Genomic DNA, 21,091 nt, shown 5'->3' with positions numbered 1-21,091 from the left:
TTAAGGCAGTATCAATAAACATTATATCCAAATCGCTGCCTTTCATATCCAGTCCTTCACCTTTACTTCCACTCATTATTCTGCCATGCCCTAAATGTGAAATGTCAGATATACAGAAAGCTAACCTCCTATCTCTAACGACCTCCTCCGATCCAATTTATTGACACAGATATTTGTGAAAATTCAATGATTCACATATTTTTGTTGAATTTCTTATCATTTTCGGCATGTCAGTCTAAAAAAATTAACCATTTATATTATTAAGTTTGGACAAAAGCAATGACAATTTCTTTATTTTGCAAAAAAAATTAAAAAAGAAAAAATTAATAGTGAATAATATTTACTTGGTAAATTTAATATATATTTAAAGAACCGATTAAAGAATTCCCACATGAGATTTGTTCCTCTGGAAAATATTCATAGTTTGAGGCTGCACATGTGAATTGTCTGAAAATTTCCTACCTAGAAATCATTGTGAAAAGTAAGATTTATACCACAGAGAAAGCTCTTTGTCAAAATATTTTCTTTATGCATAGTTTCATTTTCGTAATTTGAATAGAATTCATTTACATTACTTGACCAAGGTTCATATTTTAATGTACAAGTTCGGAAAAGGTACATGCAGCCTAGGCTTTTGTTACAATTAATAGTGCTAGTCCACGAATTTTTTTTCTGATAATTGTTTACATAATTTGATATTCTCCTGACCGAATATGGAACAAAAGCATACTAATTCTTTCTTAAATTCCATGTTCAATAATAGAGGTTTCAAATATCCCAAATCATGTATGGATGAAACAGCTATATACCATGCAAACCAATTATAATTTATAGATATAGATTGAGGAGAAAGTTGTGGACACATCAATTGCAACAGTTCGCATTGAATTACACATTATATTTGTAATGTCATTATTAAGTGACTAAAATCAAACATTTTGAGAATAAAAACACGAAGTCACAAAAGATTCTAGCACGTATCTGCAATATATTTTACGTATACATTGTACCTATAAAATTTAATTATCAAGTAAAAAGTCTATTGAATACAACAACTACATTTAAACATCATACGGGTTTGAAGGTATACATCTCTGTGTGTTTCTATAAAACGAAATAACAATATGAAGTTTAATATCTGTATTAATTATAATGTTAACATCACTTATAAATTTGTTTTATTATTTCCAATTAGAAAAAAATGACTGAGATTATTCCATATTGGTATTATTTTAGAAGGTTTCTATATATGAATTGGATTTTGAATAAAATAGCATATTCACCTGAGAAAGTGTTATTCACCGCGCTAAACGTCACGTGCTTTTACATGCAACGTTATGGTAAAATGTTTCATGTAAAAAAAAATTGGTATATGTTTGTCATTAGATACATTTTCTTCTCTCGGACTATGGAATAAAACAATTACTGTCTTTTGTTTCGGTAAATATGGGGTTTTATTGACTTTTGAAAAACTGATATATAAACTGATGTATAACAAACTAATGAGTGTTTTATGACAATGGTCAGTTTTCTGTTTATAATCATCACAAGGTATTCATTGATGTTTTGACAACAATAAAATACTTTTACAGTAAAAAAACAAATGATTATGTTATTATCAAAAATCCAAAATTCTGCTTAAGCTAAGTCTTCAATAATCTGTAAAAAAAAATAATGCCATGTAAAATGGAAAATCACAAAAATATTGAACTCCGGGGAAAATTAAAAACGGAAAGACTCTAATCAAATGGAAAAATCAGAAGCTCAAACACATCAAACGAATGGATAACGACTGTCATATTGTTTGACTTAATACCGGCATTTTGTCTTATATAGAAAATGGCGGAATTAACCTCGTTTTATAGATAGCTATATATAAACCTCTCATTTGTATGACATTCGCATCAAATTCCATTATGTTGACAACGATGCGTGAACAAAACAATGCAATGTTATGCATGAAATTACATAATTTCTCTCTCTCAAGTAATGCATTAAATTACAATTACATGTAATGCAAAAATTGCTGCAATGCACATTACATTTTTAATGCAATTATTTGGAAATTTGAATTAACTTTGGACAGATATTACTGTTTCCGTCACGAAAGATGTGAGAAAATATTGAAAGACAGAATATCTTGGAATAATAGGTAAAACTAACAAGATTTTTTGATGAATGAGTCATAAATTCTAAACTTCTTACTTTTGAGTCTTTCCTTTCCATTTCATTTTTGTAATGTCATAAACTTTAGACAACTCTCTTTGACTATACAATACAAAGGATGTCAATAGTTTTTAAGTAAATGACTGATTGACATATATGTGATTTTATATAGGTTGTATTTTCTTTCTTGGAAAGAGGGATAAGTGTTAACTACTTTTAAAGAATTGAAAAAATATAGTGGAAATTTTAAAACTGAAACCAAAAGTATGGGATGTTTTATATTATTTAGCAGTGTCAAGGAATATCAAGTAAAATATATATATATATATCGACTTTTGATAAGGAAATTAAAATTGTTTGGTGGATTTCTCCCAATTACTTTCTGATAACTGTCTCCATTTCTCCGAAATTGCATTACTTTTAGATATTAGTTTATGAATTAATTCTTAAATTTTTACTAATCATACTTTGATATCTCCATTATCATTTTACATAAATTTGCAAGAAGTAAATTTGATGACGGCTGACTTCATATCATATTCAAGTTTTATTAAGATTATTGACTTTCTGTAAGATTAGCGGGCATGGTAACAGATGGACCCATATTCGAGTGACTTGCATATGAAAATAAGGAGTGTAACGCAAAGTGAATATGTGCTGAGTTTTTTCATGTATTTTCTATGTTCACAACAATCGTGTTACGGTTTATACCGTCCTGTTAACCAAATATAATGCATTAAAAAGACTGCAGTCGGTTTTTATAACTCTTCTAAAACTAGATGTATGGACATTTTTAAGTAAGTTATCATATTTACAAAGAACGTAAATGTATCCAAGTTAAAAACAAATCTAAATGAAAAAAAAAAATCATTTTGCATGTTTTGAGAACAAAAAGAACATGACTTCATACTTCATAGGACAATATTTTGCATAGCTGTATTCGGTCGGTGTCAGGATTGTAATTGTCAGATAATTTTAAAAGTTCACCTCACGACGAACAAGACTTCGTTGAAAACTATCTCAACTAAAGTTTAACATGAGACTATAATTATTTCGATCTGTCATATACCAAACGTGACTTATTCCCGATTGTGACTGTTTTGCTGAGTGTGAATTCGCATTACTATAAGACGTGTTACGGTACTTGTCTATCCCTAATTCATGTATTTAGTTTAAATGTTTAATATTATATTTGTAATTCTCATCGGATTTTGTCAAATGTGTTGACTTCTTTTCTATTATATTTATGTGTTATGGTAAATAATATTAATCACCGCATTCATTTATTAGATTTCATTTTGTTAAACGTAATCAGTGCGATATTTAACGTTTGAAGTGAGATTCAAAACAAACCGGACATAGCTTTATAATATAGTTAATTACTGCCTTAGTTTGCTATTAATAAATATTGAAATGTGCATTATTATTAAGTGAAATATCAGTATTTAGTTAAAATGTAATCTTGGGTCAGTCCTAGTTCTATCTTATTCATTCAAATGACGTCATTTTTCATTTTTTGATGATCTGTTTTACAAATTCAAATGACGTCATTATTTTTTTGTCATTTTTTACAATTTCAAATATGACGTCACTTGTCGTTGAGGTTTAAACATATTTGGATGTGTCTACATATTGTGTTGCAAATGTCTGGTTATGTAATGTATTTCAGTTGTTTCCTGTAATTAGTTAATATTTCAGTTCTATCATGTACAGCTTTTGTTTATTAATTTTATAAATTTACTGTTTGCAAAAGTATAAATTATTCTAAATGATAAGGATGTTCTGGTAACTAACAAAAAACCGTGGCCGTTTTTGGTACAACTTTTTTTATCTTTTGGTCCTCGATGCTGTTCGACTTTGTGCTTGTTTCGGCTTTCAAACTTTTGTATCTGGGCATCACTAGTAGATCTTGTGTGGATAAAATGCACTTCTGGCGCATTAAAATTTTCAACTTGTTGCCTTTTGTTGGCTGTTGTTCGTGTGTTTCTTTGTCAATTGTATTCTCCAATTTATTTATATTGTAGTCCTGTGGTGTTGAGTTGTCATCTTAATGTTATATTTCACATGGCTATAAAAGGGGAGGTTTGGCATGCCACAAAACCAGGTTCAACCCGCCATTTTTTTTCTTTAAAAATGTCCTGTACCAAGTCAGGAATATGGCCATTGTTATATTATAGTTCGTTTCTGTATGTGTTACATTTTAACGTTGCGTCGTTTGTTTCCTCTTATATTTGAGTGTAAATTCACATTGTGATAAGACGTGTCACGGTACTTGTCTATCCCAAATTCATGTATTTGGTTTTGATGTTATATTTGTTATTCTCGTGGGATTTTGTCTGTTGCTTGGTCCGTTTCTGTGTGTGTTACATTGTAGTGTTGTGTCGTTGTTCTCTTATATTTAATGCGTTTCCCTCAGTTTTAGTTTGTTACCCCGATTTTGTTTTTTGTCCATGGATTTATGAGTTTGAACATCGGTATACTACTGTTGCCTTTATATATCTATGTATCGAATTGTTTAATCGGAGTTAAAGCCATAATCTGCATGTCATATGAAAAGTTCACATAATAATGAAAACTTGTTTTAAATTTCAAGTTAATTAGATCAGATTTTATGAGGAAATACTCAAACTAAAACCTTAATTTGATACGTGAAGGACTTGCTTAGGGACGCATAGAACTGACAACATAAGGCCACTTTCAATCGAAGTCCGGCATAAAAAATAAATGTTGCAAAAATAATTATCTCTTCTATATATCAAAGAGAAAATATAATCTTTGGTTTCTACTATTTTAAAAAGTTTCAGGTAATCCATTTGTACACAATACTTGAGTTTATGTATAATTATTGAATTTTATATTTATCGATCATCAGGCGATGTGCTTATAATATTTCCGTCTATAAGTTTATAATCTCGTGAATTAAAAGGTGTTTCTTTCTGTCATGGTGTTTTATTTCCTATTTGAATAAATCAAGGGTCAAAGCATGAGTATTGTTGTTGGACATTATGAACGTTCATTGTATGAAAAAGTAAAATAAAATCAATTGCCGGTATTTCCGAACCAGTAAACATTTCCTGTTGACGTATGTATCCTATATTTTGATTCGTAGTCATAATTGTTGGCCGGTTTCGTAGTGATATTATTTGGCGGATTTCGTATTAATATTTATTGGCGTGTTCACATGGTTGCTCATTGACAATTATACCCAGGATTTTTATTCATAGTCTATAGGTTGCAGATTTTGGTAGTTTGCTTCGTTTACTTATACCCATCATTTCCAATCATAAGTAGCTCTTGGTAGGTTGCTGTTCCATTGAGCGTTACCATACTGAACCATTCATAGTCATATTTGTTCGAGATTGGGCCAATTTATTTGTCTCAGAAATCTATTCCCTACACATCTATTCAAAGTCAAATAAGGTTGGTTTGTGCAGGTTTCGATCTTTTGACTTATTCCTTACATCTTCTGGCATTGTCATATTTGTTGATGATTTGGGTAGTTTACTTTCACGTTGAATCATACTTGCACATTGCCATTCATAGTCAGTTTTTAACAACCGTTTATTGAAGTTTTGTATATCCTAAACTAAGGTTGGTTTGAATTATTTTGAAATGTTTAAGTGATGCAAATATTACATATAAATGCAATGAAAACTAGAGGAACAACTTGCTTTGCTTATTTTCAATAATAAATAGCACTTGGGTCGTGTTTGTTTTGTTTGTCAATTGACATCTAAATAAACAAAATATATTTACACAAAATGTACATCACTCTTACTTTTTATTTGAAATCACATCCATATATTGATTTGATAATAATGAATTATGACAGGTTTTAGCATAGATACCTCTCTTCCAGAATATTTTTGAAGTATTGATACATTTTGGTTTAATACATGTACAATATTAGGTAAATGTCAGAAAAATACAAACTTCTCTGTATGAAGGTGAGAAACTGGGAAGTGCGAGGGGTTCTATCAAGTCTTATCACACTTTTGTGCCAAATACAAAACAGTTGATATTTTTCTGACATTGACCTAATATTGTTTGTATACTGCAACTTAATTTGATACATTGATAGCTTTCTGAATTGCAATAATTTTCTAAACTTATTAGCATCCTGTAATGAATCTCTGATTGTAGAAAAAGTTATCCATGATGAAATTGACATTACACAAAATATAGCCATGTCATTATATTCAGAAAAAAAAGACAAAAGCCAACAAATGATGATGCGTTTTGTATACTATTAAAAAATTAACACTTTTCAAAGCTGGAATATAAATTTAGAAAACTTGATGCTGCACATTTGGTTGTTTTATAACTATCATGCGTATAAACTGCTTGAAAACACATTCTAGCAATCTGTTTCTCCCCCATTAGCTGGAGAGCTATGCCACACATGATAAGTGGACTGAAGCTTGACAAAATTGCCTTGCTACTGGAGTTTACAATTGTATTTAAGAGTTGTTTAAAATGATATTTACACGATTTAGTATCATGCAGATGATAGTAACATAAGAAGCGTAGGAAATCTGAAAATGCTTTTGGAGGATACATAATATGACAGTATTTTACCACTAGTTGTAATTCTTTTGGAATAATTGACGACTTCTCATGAAACATAAGAGGATCTATTGTTAATGTCTTTAGCACTGTATAAAGTTTTTCATTTTTCATTAGATTCAGCTGATGTGTTTGTACAAACGTAAGTTCAGATGGTGTTGTTGATTTAGTGAAAATTTTATCATCTGTATATTTCTGCATTGCATGATTTATAACAGTTAATGAAGCAACATATTCTTTATGAACATAGAACATAGAAGCCAACAACAGCCATCCAGATACTGCTTCTGATTGTACACCTATCAGTAAATGACTGAGATCATGTTTGTATTTATAGTATTGGTGTTTGTTTTCTGAGCTATATTTATCTAATGAAGTATCTGGGGCAAACCAACATGCCTTTGATAAATGTAACGCTAATAAACCCCTGCATAAACCAGTTCTGGAATAATATAACAAAATATGTATCAGTTGGTCAAACCCTAAGTGTAGAAAATAAGAACATGTTTGATTTATTATTTCAACATATCCACTTGTTAAAGATGCAGTGATGTTGTATGATTGCATTCGGTAATCTTTCAGGGTTTCAGAAGAAGCTAAACAATTAATTCCCTGCTCATATAAATCATGAAGTATGGTGTCTAACTGTTCTTTGTTCATTGCATTGAATCGTGAGTAGAAAAAGTTATTTTCAGGAATAAAATAATGTGACAAGTTTGAATATTTGACACAGTATAGCAGTCTTTGAAGACATGCCATAAAACACGGTATAATATTATCTGGTCGCCATACATTTGAGTCTGTTTCTTCTGAAATCCAAAACATCAGTGTTTTTAAATAGTATGAACACAACAAACCTTTCAAATCTGCATGTTTCTCTATTATTTCCTTCAACAAGATTTTTAAGAGAGCATAACATAAGAATTGTGTATGGCTGAAAGAAAAAATAAGATACTTTTCTGCTACAGAAAAGGAAATCCGCCATTCAAGATTTTCATTTACAGATCCTTTGCAGCCAATTGGAACAAATAACACTCCACAAGATATTATTTTAGAAATGATTTTAGTCGACGGCCATACTTTACGTGGTCTTTTAATCCATGGATGTGCTTGAATAATCCATTGGTCACATTTTAGGCACATTGCAGTGTCTGATCGGTCATCTATATCTGTTAGACATGGACCATGTATTTTCACAGTATTTGTAACCAATTGATCAGCGATAGACAAATAAAAAAGTTTATACTGTTCACTTGAAAGCATACATCCAAGATGACTCTGTTCCCAAATTTTTGTGAAAAGTAGTCGTAATAAAGGATGATTTATAAGACGTAATTGTGTAAAACATGGTTGGGTCTCCTCAGTATTCATAATTAAGGGAATGGACCAACATTTAGAAACAACTGCTGTTTCTGGTTCATAAACCTTAAAGAAAGGATTAATAAACATTATATCAAAATCACTGCTTTCAAAATGAAGTCCTTCACCTTTACTTCCACTAGTTATTGTATTATACATGTTATATGCACATGCCAATGGCTTTCCGATATCTATCATGGTTAAAGCTAGCCTCCTCATTTTCACAACTTCCTCCGATCCAATCTGTTGGCATAGATATTTGTAATAGTTCAATGATTCCCGTCTCTCTGTTGATATTCTCACCGTTTTCTGCCATGTAGTCTACAAAATGAATTACCACCAAGTTAAGATTAAACAGTAATAACAATTTCTTCTATCTTACAATGCCATAAAAAATCAAGCAGAAGTACAATTGACTTTGTAAATTTTTTAATCAAAAGAAACTGACAAAAGAGTTTCTACAGTTCCTCATTCATAATTGACTTTCAAATATTCAGCTTTGGGCGTTCCTGATAAATAAGGTAAATCCAGAAAAACGCTTCGGGCGCATGCAATTTATATCGTGTTGTTTTCACTTTTTTTAGCATTGTCATGAATTCTCGTTTCCATCTTGAAAGATGGAATTTTATATTTCTATATAAAACATATAGGAAAAGTAAAACCAGCAAGATTTAACATTGAATGATGTATAAATCTTAACTTCTTACCTTTAAGTCTTTCTTTTCCATTTTGTTATTTTATGTTGTCTTCTATAGTTTTTGTTATGTCACTGAAGTTTAGACAACTTATCAGTGACTATATAATACACATTGTCTAAATGTATTGTAAGTAAATGACTGAATGATATATATGTGGGTTTATATACACTTCTATGTTCTTTGGGAGGAGGAGGATAAGTGTTTTAAACAATAGAAAATTAAAGTAGATACAAACAATAAAACTGAAACCAAAAGTATGGGACCTTTTATTTTATTAAGTGGTTTTAGTAATCAAAGAACAGATTTACACTAAATAGGGGAAAAAAAATCTTGATTTTGTTAAATTCCGCAGTCAATCATGTGAACATTTTAATGACTTATTTCTTCTAAAAGACATTGATGATTTCTCGGAGATATAAAATAATGACTTTAAACAAAAATTTTGACTTATTTGTTTTTTTGAAATCTTTGTTTATTTATCAATTTTTTGTATGTGACTTTGTTTTGTTTTTTAATGTGTTAAGAGTTGTACATCAAGTACAAAACTATGAGGGTTTATCATATAAAATTTCAGTTTCGTATTTAATGACAAGCTTTGATTTTCTTATGTTGTAAAACAGATCATTTACTCTGTAAAGGCTATATTTTAATTATTATACGATTTTTTTCTACAGATGAAGTCAATTATCTTCCTTTGAAGCTATGCAACGAACAAATTTTAACAGTCAGTTATTTAAAAGTTAAATGAAATTATAGATCAAAATCATGGTGAATTCATTACTACAAATGCTTCTAAATAAATCAATTCAAACACGTCTAGCTAATATGTAAGTCTAATTATGTTAAAAATGATAAGGTTATGACACTACTTTTGACATAACAAATTCAGACAAACATTATGAACCTTTTGATATGAATGGACATACAGTAAAGTGTGAATTGGAGACCGTTGAAAGATTTGATAACGTTATGTTATTTTTATTGTTGGAATGATTCCTTTTAAAAGTTTCAGTTATAGTTTTTTTCTAAAATGCCAACAGTTTGATATCAAAGTAGTTTAATACAGGGTCAATATTGTACATGTCTTGAACTTGCACATAGTCCTATAAATCAAATACATGAAATATAAGCATTAAAAAAGACTGGAATCGGTGTTTGGAACTCTAACTAGATACATGTACATTTCATGATAGTGTCTTTTGTCGTTATTGTAAGTTTGTTGTCATATTTATCAGAGAAATGTTTAAACAATTTTTATAAAAAAATAAATATTTGCCTAATAAAATGGCAAAAAAAAACCACCAAACACATCAAACGAACGGATTACTACTGTCATATTCCTGGCTTGGTTTTATAACAAGCTAAACCTCTCACTTTTATGACATCCGAATCAAATTCCATTACATTGACAACGGTGCGTGAACAAAACAAACAGACATTATAGGTAAAAATGTCAAAAATACAGCAGTCAACATTGTGTTATGATATTAATCACTGACAAAAACTAAAAAAAAAAAAAGGTAACAAAGAAGCACAAAATGTATATATTATAAACCAAGCATATTGGCAAAAATTAAAGACAAGAATACACAAGTTTACCATAGTACAATAACTGGGTGTATAAATACAGAGTTTGTCATATATGTAACAAAGAAACATAAAAAGGCATCAGAAGTCATCTGAAATGGACATGATGGTAACGTAACACTAGCGAGAAAACCCTTTGTTTTGAAGTTTTGTCTCTATAGACAATGTTTCAGTTATAAATCTATTTTGGATTTATTACCATTGGTCGCCTTACCAGTGGTCAAATTGATTCTTTTTTTTTATTTAACTTACCAAATTAAAATATGTGATACAAACAAGTGTTATTAAATTTGAAGAATTATATAATTGTTAAAATTGTGCAATGTGATTAGATTTTTTTTCTTTCTAAAGTCAAATAGTCAATATAACAAGTTAAATTTGGTTTATATTTGAAGGAATTTTGCTTATTGCTCCTTATTGTGGTACACAACACCTTGACTAAAAATAATTTGGCTCGTTTAATGTCCATAAAGTTTTGACAAAATATTTACTTTGACCCTTTGACAAAATGTAAAATATTAATAGAAATTGAACCCCACACTTATCGGAAAAAATTTACTGGATCAGTAGCAGTTTGACGAACACTAGTTTTGATCAACGAGAAGCTTATAATTTCATTAACGGTAGAATGTGATTAAAACTTTCAGCTGATTTTACAGAGTAATCTTCCTGTCGTGTTATGTACCTTAATGTCAGCCACGGATGCTGCTTATTTTTTTTATTTCAAAATTATTTTAGGTCAAACGTTAGTCTCTTGAGACTTTTAAAGGTGGAGTGATATAAATTAATTGAAATATTTGCTTCTATTGAGTCGTAAACCTACTCACATACAAAATCAAATAACATATACTTCTGATATAATTGTCATGATAAATTGTTAAATAACGTATAAAAGGAATATATCTGTAATTGTATACAGTTTTAATTTATCTTTTATTTTATGTCACAAGATAATGTCAAATTATACAAACTAATCTAGGCTTCTGTTAATATGTTAATACTTCAATAAACAAATCTAAAGATTCATAAGTAGTATAGATTATTACCAGACTTTGAATAGATAATAAGTGTATTGTTTTGATTTTTTAAGTAAGCTGTTTTACCATATACGGAGGAGGCAAAAATACTTATTCATAAATATTTTGTTTTGAATAACGAAACCGTATATAGAGCTGCCTAATTGATACTAATTGATAGTAAGCCAAATAACAGATCTGAAATTGTTTGACATTGTCTTATATCCAGGTAGAACATCGTTTTTTATTCACGTTCTAAGATTGTAGGGGGTGATGTTTCCCAGTCCGTCCATTTGTCTTACCTGTATAAAGTTTAAATGTACGGTAATTTACCATACTGATTTAGGGTTTTACACATATTTAGTAGTTCAATAGGCATAAGCATGTCAAAGCGCTCCAGCGGGAGATGATGTTCCATTGAGAACACATCTCTTTTCCATCATGAAAGAGGTAATGAAATATTTCAATACAAAATGTCTTGGTTAAGGTTACATTATCAAGATTGAACATGTTATAAAGTTAAATCACAAAAATATTGAACTTAGAAGAAAATTCAAAACGGAAAGTCCCTAATCAAATGTCAAAATCAAATGATAAAACACATCAAACGAATGGATAACAACTGGCATATTCCTGACTTGGTACAGGCATTCTCCTGTGTAGAAAATGCCAGATTGAACCCTGTTTTATAGCTAGCTAAACCTCTCACTTATACGACTTATATGATCTTGAATTCCCTTTCGCCAGTAAGAGGTCAAGTGTAAGTGTTTTTAACAATGAAAACATTGATGTAGGAAAAATTAAACTGAAAATTAAACTATGGTAGTTTGATTTATTTTATTTAATGGAGTTTGGAAATTCACGATGAATAGAAAATATAGCAACATTTGATAAGGAAATAAATATGTTTGCTGTTAATTTCCTTCCTTATCTTTCTAATGATTATATTTAATTTCCTAGATGAGTATTCTCACGTATGAATATGTATATATTTAGATAATTACTACGTTTTTTCTTTGAAATCTTCAATGTTTTTATATTAGATAAGTGGGCATTAAGTACAATAGCATGTGGGCTGACTTCAAATCCGATTTCAGTTTCAGTTTTATCAGTTTCAGATTATTTTTATTCAGACTTAAGTTAAGAGTAAAATTTTACATGTAGGCTGTGTTTCTATTGTGCAGCTATTTATTTTATAATAATTAGAAAGACAACTTATCAATTAGAATACAGATACAAAAAATATAGAAAAATCATGTTAAGAAAGAAATATTTTTGCCCACTCCAAAATGACCATTTTGAGGACCATTGGAATTTAACATTGAAAAGATATTACTGTTAACATGATTTATGTGATTTGACCCCAAATATAAAGGTATTAAATTAGGTTTAACATGTTTAATGTACAAAGAGGTAATGACGACGATGGATGGCTTTGTAACATCAGTGACAAGCTAAATGTATATATCGACCGAAAACATACAAATGTGATATAATTGAATACCCTGCGTTTATACGTCGGAAGGAGAATATATAACCATACCTAGCAAATTAATTTTACTCGGGCCCGATTAGGATTAACTCTCACTCCTAAATGTCTAAAGAAACAGCAAGTCTTTGTTTGACCCAGCATTGGATCGAACACTTTACTTGATGCCCTCCAAATGAACAGTAGACAAATTACACGGTAATATTAAGTTGGTGTATATTTGTTGTCAAATCAAATCGAAACGTAATACACATGATCGTTACGAAATATAATTTATATAAAATTAGGGTTTTGGAGAGACTAATTGCATTCAAAATAATGTTCTTGTAATCTATCAAGCTTATAATATATGATTCTTTTTTTTAATTAAACGCAACTTCATGGAACCATAGCTATGAACATTTTTTTTGTATGTAAATAGTCTGCTTATTACCCAAAGTTTTAAATGAAACTAAGAGCTGCAATTTTATCACTTGGTATCATGCTTGAATTTTTCATTTAATATTAGTTTATAAAAGTCCAAATCTCGGACAACATTTAGCAAGACATAGATCTGGTTCACAAGCAAAAAAAACTGAGCAAATCACGAGAATTCCGTTATGAATAATGAATTTTTTATGTCTTTTGTTTACCCCAACGCCTGTTTAATCGACTAGAAAAACCTTAAAATATGCATTATCTGACTAATATACGGTCAAAAATCATTATGTTCCAGAAGGAATTGTTGGGAAATTATATCCCTTTTCACCGATCACATAAAAGTAAGATATTCTTTTTTCATGCATTTAGGTATGACAACGCCACATTGCTCAATTATAAAGTGAAATAAAACTCACTAATCTAGATACACATCATGTTAGTTATCATTCTCTATTTAAATCACAAGTGCTGTGGTGGCAAGTAACCAGAAATAAAATCAATTGATTCGGTATGTCAAAATAAAAGTCATACACTTTGTAACTATCATTTTTATCCAAATTGTAATTGGGGTGCTAGACAGAACAAATGTTAGGAATTTAGAAGGAAAAATGAAGTTCGAAAACAGTTATAAAAGGAACAAATGGTTTAACATGATGACATATTGATATAAAACAAAGCAGGTAAAGGTATTTTATACAATCACATCCTTAGTTAAGTTAAATACACTATGTTTGTGTTCATCAGAAGAGTGGTTGGGAAGGTTAAATGTCCTTTCGGAAGTACATACTAGTAATGCACTCATACTTATATGATAAAAACTTGGTGTAATTGGTTATCAACTGGTAATGTGATTCACTCTTCTTTAGCTTTTCTTTTGTATTGAATGTTTAACATCCTCTGCAGCAATTAAATCAATCAAAGTCTAAAAGAAATCTATTCTGCAAAGCACTTTTTATGTTTTGTCATTCTTTTATCAACGGAATTAAAGGATATTCTTTGGATTTTTTTATTTTACGGACTGCGAAAAATAGATTGTTTCATGTAGAAATTATCAATTGTATTGCCAAGCCAGAAGAATAACACTTTTGCATACAAGACACGCATGGGCATAACAAACTTATAAACTTGTTAAGGAAGGTTTATTTTGAAACAATAACTTTCTGTTGGAATGACAATATGTGTGTTTATCCATTGTACCTTTTCTGTGTTGCTGTATGTTTTATTAAATTATTTTGACGTGTCTGAATGAAACAAGGATTGATACTGAGATGTATAACATGTATACTTTTAGATACACCCTCACTCATTGAGTGTGTTTTATTACTTTTGGTAATTTGTTCTACAATTTGTCCATCTATTCAACCTTATCATAATGGATGTAAGCCTTATATTTCCTATATTGACCATATGGTCCAACATAGTATTATAATATTCATTCTATATTTCTTATTCAGAATGTTTGATGATTTAACAATACACCCCCTCCCCCTCCAAGGAAAAAACCAAACCCCAGTCTCATTAAGCTATTTTGAAACCACCTAAACCAGTTATCATTTAAAATATTTGATTGTTTAGGATTCAAATAATTATTTATAATATAAATGACACATATATGAATATGTTGTCATGGTTATAGCAGCTTTGATTATTTTTACACTTACTAAGATGGTGTTTTTAGTATTTTGGTAAAATTGCGAAGGGATCGGTGTTGTAATAATAAAGACTCATTGTAAAATTTAAAATCAGTATTTATCTGTAACATTTCCTGATATTTCAGTAAATCATATTTCAGTTGTGTTCATTGCTTAACAATAGCATTAATAAACGCATACACAAAATGTTTTCACTGTATTTGTCATATTTTGGGAAATTTATTTAATCTTTCTGCTCCTTCGATATCTTTACCAGTCATTTGTTACATCAAAGCGTTTTGACCATTACCACAGTTTGTGCAGACTACTGCCATCTGTTGTAGGTTATTTTGATTTAAGAGTTATCTTATCTAGCATATACTATAAAAAGAATAAAAGTAATATTTGGATGTGGTGAACATAGACTCTACCATTGGGTTTAGCATAATAAAGCATTCAAACACGAAGAAATATGCTACACAGACCATATCATTTTTTATTTAGATGTGTAGTCCAATCATTCTGATTTCTATCTCATCAAAAGTGTTTTCTATAGACACGATTAACTGTGTGCTTGCTTTTATAATTGTTAAAACTAAGATATATTTGAAAAAAAGTAATGCAATGATTGAATATCTACCAATGGAGATTTAAGACCAAGTGTAATACAGGATTATTATAAACATTTTGACGATGAGTTTGCAATGGTATGCATACGCTTAGAATTGAACATACTCATTAATTGAAAAGTTTAAAGTATTTATTTTAAATGTAATAAATTATAAAGGAAACACATATTTTCTAGAGTTTTTTTCTCTTCTACTGTTTTCACTGTCGGACAGTTATAAATAATACCCCCAAGAAAGAGTGGTATGCTGCGTTATATCTGGATGTCCTTTGTTAGTCTTGTTTAATTTTTAATTTTAGTGTCTTGTGTTTAATTCGGAGTTTAGTATGACGTCCATTATCACTGAACAAGTATACATATTTGACAGGAGCAGCTGAAGGACGCCCTGGGTTGCTGGAGTTTCTCGCTGCATTGACGACCCATTGGTGGCCTTCGGCTGTTGTCTGTCTTTAGATCTGATTGTTTTTTCTTTGACACATTCCCCATTTCCATTCTCAATGTTATTGATTACTTCATATCGTGGTAATGACTTATGTTCATAAGTGTTAGACCTGCATTTATGTACAACACTGTTTGTGGTGTCCTGTGCTTGTCGTGAATGGAAGGTGCCCGTTGTTATTCTGTGCTTTACAGGATGTATTGTACTATTATATTATTAACTTATGTGCGCGTTTCTCTGTGTTTAGTGTTTTTGTGTTTATTTGTACTGCATATCTGCCACGTTGTTTTGTCAGCGATATTTGTTTAAATTGCCGTATAAGCAAGAGGTTTGACTAGCCTTAAAACTTGGTTCAACCAAATATGTTTTTTTAATTTCCTGTACGAAATCAGGAATATGGCAGTTGTGTCAAGTGGTTAGGAACCAATAAAACGAAAAGTTGAGTTATCTCTCACATTTCCATTCATAGTAATTTGTTGGAGCTTAGGGTACTTTTCTGTCTAAGTGACTTGTACCATTTTTCATTTGCTTAGTATTTTAGTGATTGCTAACTGCATCACTTGTAACCGACAATGTCATTTTTTTTTATTGTTGTCACATAACTTAATAGTTACATTTCCATTCATTGTCATGTTTGTTGGATGTTTTCTACGTTCCTGTATAATTGACTAAAATCAAGCAGTTTCATTCATGGTCATATTTGTTCGAGATTCTGGTAGATTGATGTCTTATGACTAAAACAAACATTAGCATTTATAGATAGTCAAATGTGTTCTAGATTTTGGTAGGTTGCTGTCTCATTGACTTATACCAACATTTCCATGTACAGCAATAGTTGTTGGAAGTTCTGGTAGGTTGCTGTCTCAAAGAGTCTTATATCCTACATTTCAAATCATAGTCATACTTATTTGATTATCTGGTACTTTTTATACTCATATGCATTGTCACATTATTTTTACATCAATCCTGTTTCAATGACTTAAACCTAACGTTTCCAGTCATTTTTATAATTGTACGATGTTTTTGTAGATTTTTTTTTGTATCACTGTCTTGTATTCCATATTTATATTCATAGTCGTCTGACGCACATTGATCGTACTGATTTATCCCCTACATTATGCATGTCTAGCACACTTGATTTTCTTTTATTGTTGTCTTTCTGTAGACTAATCAGTATATTTATTATAATTCAAAATAAAACTGAAAAAAAAACAACAAAAAAAAACATTATTCAACAAGCTGAGTTGATTTTGTGTTAAACAATAAGTAATAAGTCTTCCCAATAATTATGAAAATAATGTCACATGAATCAATGAAACTAGAGATATCCAGTAAGTAATTCTGACATGAAAATATAATGTATCATACATTTTGAAATATATAAATAGCCAAGATAAAGAAATGTAATAATTTTGATGTCTATAAAAAAAAATGACGGTGCATACTAAATAACTTTTTAAAGTGTACACCACATTTTTATGTTATTTCGATAAGACGGGAAAATATACTGCTATTCCTTATAATGTAATTCTAAATTTCATTTTAAGCCTGGGTTAATCACATGACAATATTATGTCTATTAGCTGATAGACAAGAAACTGTCGGCAAATTAAAAGACGCGTTACATCCAAAATAAAATAATAAACAGATCAATTACATCTTAGTTTACAGTTAGCATCATGTGAAACTAGACAACCTTGTCGCTGCACTAGTACAATTTAACTTATCCTGCATCGCAGCTTCCTGAAATAATATTTTAGCAAAGTATGCCTCACCAATCAACTGATGGGCTACGCCACACATTATAGCTGTATTCGCTTTAAATAAAGAAACATGAATACTATCGTTTTTCTTTGTTAATATTAGTTTTTTAAGGTAATGTCTACATGATGTGATGTCCTGTAGATGGTAGTTACATAAGAAGCCAAGAAAATATGCAAATGGTAAAGGATAATAACATGTGCGCATCCTTGTAACATCTAGTTGTAATTCCTGTGGAATTATTGATGAGTTAGGACCAAATGTAAGAGTTTCAATTCTCAATGATCTTAATACTGAATACAACTTTTCTGTTTTCATCAGATTTAGAACGTGTTTTTGGATAAATGTTAACTCATATTTGGTCAGTCCGGATCCAGTAAAAATTTTCTCATCTGTGTATTTCTGCAACACATAATTTGTTAATCTTAAAGAGGCAACGTAATTTTTTCTAACATAGAGATATGAAGCTAAGATAAGCCATCCAGTCACTGCATCTGAATGCACACCTACAATCAAATGACTGAGATCGTGTTTGTACTTTGAGTATTGATGTTTGTTTTCTGCGCTATAACTTGTAAAAAGATGTTTAGAGGTATCTGGAACAAACCAACATGACTTTGATAAATACAATGTAAATAGACTTTTACATGCAACAGTTCTAGAATGATGTAGACAATGATATAGTAGATACATTTTCTTTAAATTTGATTAATCGATAAAAAGTTCAAATGTTGTAAAATTTACTTGTGTTAAAGGATGATTGTCTTTGTAGTGTTGTCTTTGGTAGTCTCTTAGGGTCACAGAATGAGCAAAACAATTAATTCCTCGCCCATATAAATTTGTAAGTATGGTTTCTAATTTTTCTTTGTTAGTAGCATTGAACCGTGAGTGGAAAAAGTTATTTTCAGGAATAAAATAATGTAGCAAGATTGAATATCTGACACAGTACAGTAACCTCTGTAGACATGCCATAAAACAAGGAATGGTATTATCTGGTCGCCATAAATTCGGATCTGTTTCTTCTGACATCCAAAACATTAATGTTTTTAAAAAATATGAACATAATAATCCCTTCAAATCAGCATCTTTCTCTACTATTTCCTTTAGCAGGATTTTTAACAGTCCATAGCATAAGAATTGTGTATGGTTGAAAGAATATATAAGAAATTTTTCTGCAACAGAAGATGAAATTCGCCATTCCAGATTTTCATTTGCTGATCCTTTGCATCCGATTGGAACAAATAGCACTCCACAAGATATTATTTTTGATATGATTTTAGGTGAAGGCCATGCAGTACGTGGTCTTCTTATCCATGGCTGTGTTTGAAATAGCCATTGATCACATTTAAGGCACACTACATTATCCAATTGATCATCAACACTTGTTAGACATGGGCCATGCGTTTTCACTAATCTTGGAAGTTTGCGTTCAGCAAGTTTGAGACCAGCAATTGACATAATCAACAGTTTATACTGTTCACTTGAAAGCATGTATCCTAGAGGATATTTTTGCCACAAAGGTAATAGTTTAAAAGCCAAATCCGAATCGTTATATACTCGATGATGATTTAGACGACATAACTGTGTAAAACATGGTTGGGTCTCATCAGTGACCATAACTAAGGGAATTGTCAGACCATCAAGAACAACATCTTTTTCTGATTCGTATACCTTAAAAAATGGATTTATAGCCATTACATCCAAATCACTGCCTTTCATATCAAGTCCTTCACCTTTACTTCCACTGGTTATTGTTTTATGACCAAATGATTGTCCCAAATCTAAAATAGTGAAAGCTAACCTCCTAATTTTCACAAGTTCTTCAGATCCAATATTTTGGCATAGATAAGTGTAAAATTTCAACGATTCACACTTCGAATTATCTGTGGCCATTCTCTCCATACTCGTTATGTCAATCTACAAAATAAGTTCCCACTACATTAAAATAAAGAAACAACAGTCTCTATACCTTTCATTAAAGAATCCAATGCGACTGTTATACAAGTGATAGGTTTAGCTAGCCATAAAACCCGCTTAATCTACCATTTTCTACATTTCTTTATCAAATTTGAAAAAAGAGGAACTGACAAAAGAGCATTGTCGTGCTTGGATTCTGGAAACATCCAAAGTTTAAGACATAACTTGTGGAATTTCCTTCAAATACTTTCTACAGAAATAATCTGAGGGGGGCATTATGTTTTCCAGACTGTCTCTTCATTAATGTTAGTTTACGTTTTGGTTTTTTATAGTTTACCACACTTGAATCGTTGTACAGTTAATTGTAATGATGTGAACTTTTCTATATACATATATAAAAGGTTTCTGTACATATTCCACTGTCCATTGAACATGATAAAGGGATTATGTGAGTGAGGAAAGTCCTTTGAACAAATAGTATCGTTTCTATCATTAAAGATGTGAAGAATATAAGTCATCAGAAACCTGATGTTCAGTGGTTGTCGATGTGGTTCGGAAGTGTTTCTCGTTTTTTATTTATATTATACCGTTGGTTTTCCTGTTTGAATGGTTTTACACTAGTTATTTTTGGGGTCCTTTATAGCTTGCTGTTCGATGTGAGCCACTGATCCGTGCTGGAGACCGTTCTTTGACCTATAATGGTTAACTTCAACTAAATTGTGACTTGTTTTTGTAACACTGCTAATAAAAAAAAACGAAATTGTGACTTGAATTTCGCATTGGCCCTCATACTGATATCTGTAAAGTTTCTTAAATTCTTACCTTAAAGTATTTCTTTTCCGATTTGTAATAACTAATTTTCTTCTCCTAAAAATATTATTGAACTATAGACACCTTTTCTGTGACTGTGATACATATTGTGTTGCTTTTTTGACTTTATTTATATATAACATGTATGACTTTATTTGGTCTCGTATTTTCTTTCCTAGAAAGAGGATAGTGAGTGTAAGTGCTTGAAGCTACTGTTTTTCCCCAATTGTTTAAGATAACTAGTGCAATACTATGTGGGCTGACTTTAAGTATAATAAAGTTTCCTTAAATATATTGCTGTAACATTTTATACCAACTGTATTAAGTGTACCGGAAACGAATAAACGTAAATTTTAAAGAGTGCACAAAATATGCTGCATAACTACAATTGTCAAGTTCCGGTTTAGTATTCATTATATATTGGATTTTATATCAAATCTTAGATAACTTCACGTGCGACTTTACTCGTTTTTTTGTTTTTTTCAAATTTTTCAAAACGGGTATTATTTCCATGTACCAAGCTAATACCAACCAACACATTTTCGACACGAGTCTTCTAGTTATGCATAACACATAGCTAGGTATAACCAACACAATCATCAAA

The 21,091-nt window shown here is 30.4% G+C and overlaps 2 protein-coding genes across 2 annotated transcripts; both read right to left on the bottom strand.

The window, feature by feature from the left end:
• Positions 1–6,423: 6,423 nt before the first annotated feature.
• LOC134694439 (uncharacterized) lies at positions 6,424–8,819 on the bottom strand. The gene is made up of 2 exons (XM_063555450.1): positions 8,799–8,819; positions 6,424–8,412 (listed from the first exon to the last, which is right to left on the bottom strand). The coding sequence occupies exons 1-2, from the start codon at positions 8,817–8,819 to the stop codon at positions 6,424–6,426; spliced, it is 2,010 nt and encodes a 669-aa protein (XP_063411520.1).
• Positions 8,820–17,459: 8,640 nt separating this feature from the next.
• LOC134694772 (uncharacterized) lies at positions 17,460–20,645 on the bottom strand. The gene is made up of 2 exons (XM_063555825.1): positions 20,500–20,645; positions 17,460–19,677 (listed from the first exon to the last, which is right to left on the bottom strand). The coding sequence occupies exon 2, from the start codon at positions 19,660–19,662 to the stop codon at positions 18,469–18,471; it is 1,194 nt and encodes a 397-aa protein (XP_063411895.1). The 5' UTR covers positions 19,663–19,677; positions 20,500–20,645; the 3' UTR covers positions 17,460–18,468.
• Positions 20,646–21,091: the final 446 nt, after the last annotated feature.

Source organism: Mytilus trossulus, chromosome 13 (assembly GCF_036588685.1).
Source record: "Mytilus trossulus isolate FHL-02 chromosome 13, PNRI_Mtr1.1.1.hap1, whole genome shotgun sequence".
Taxonomy (NCBI): Eukaryota; Metazoa; Mollusca; class Bivalvia; order Mytilida; family Mytilidae; genus Mytilus; species Mytilus trossulus.
This window is presented reverse-complemented; position numbering and strand designations above follow the sequence as displayed.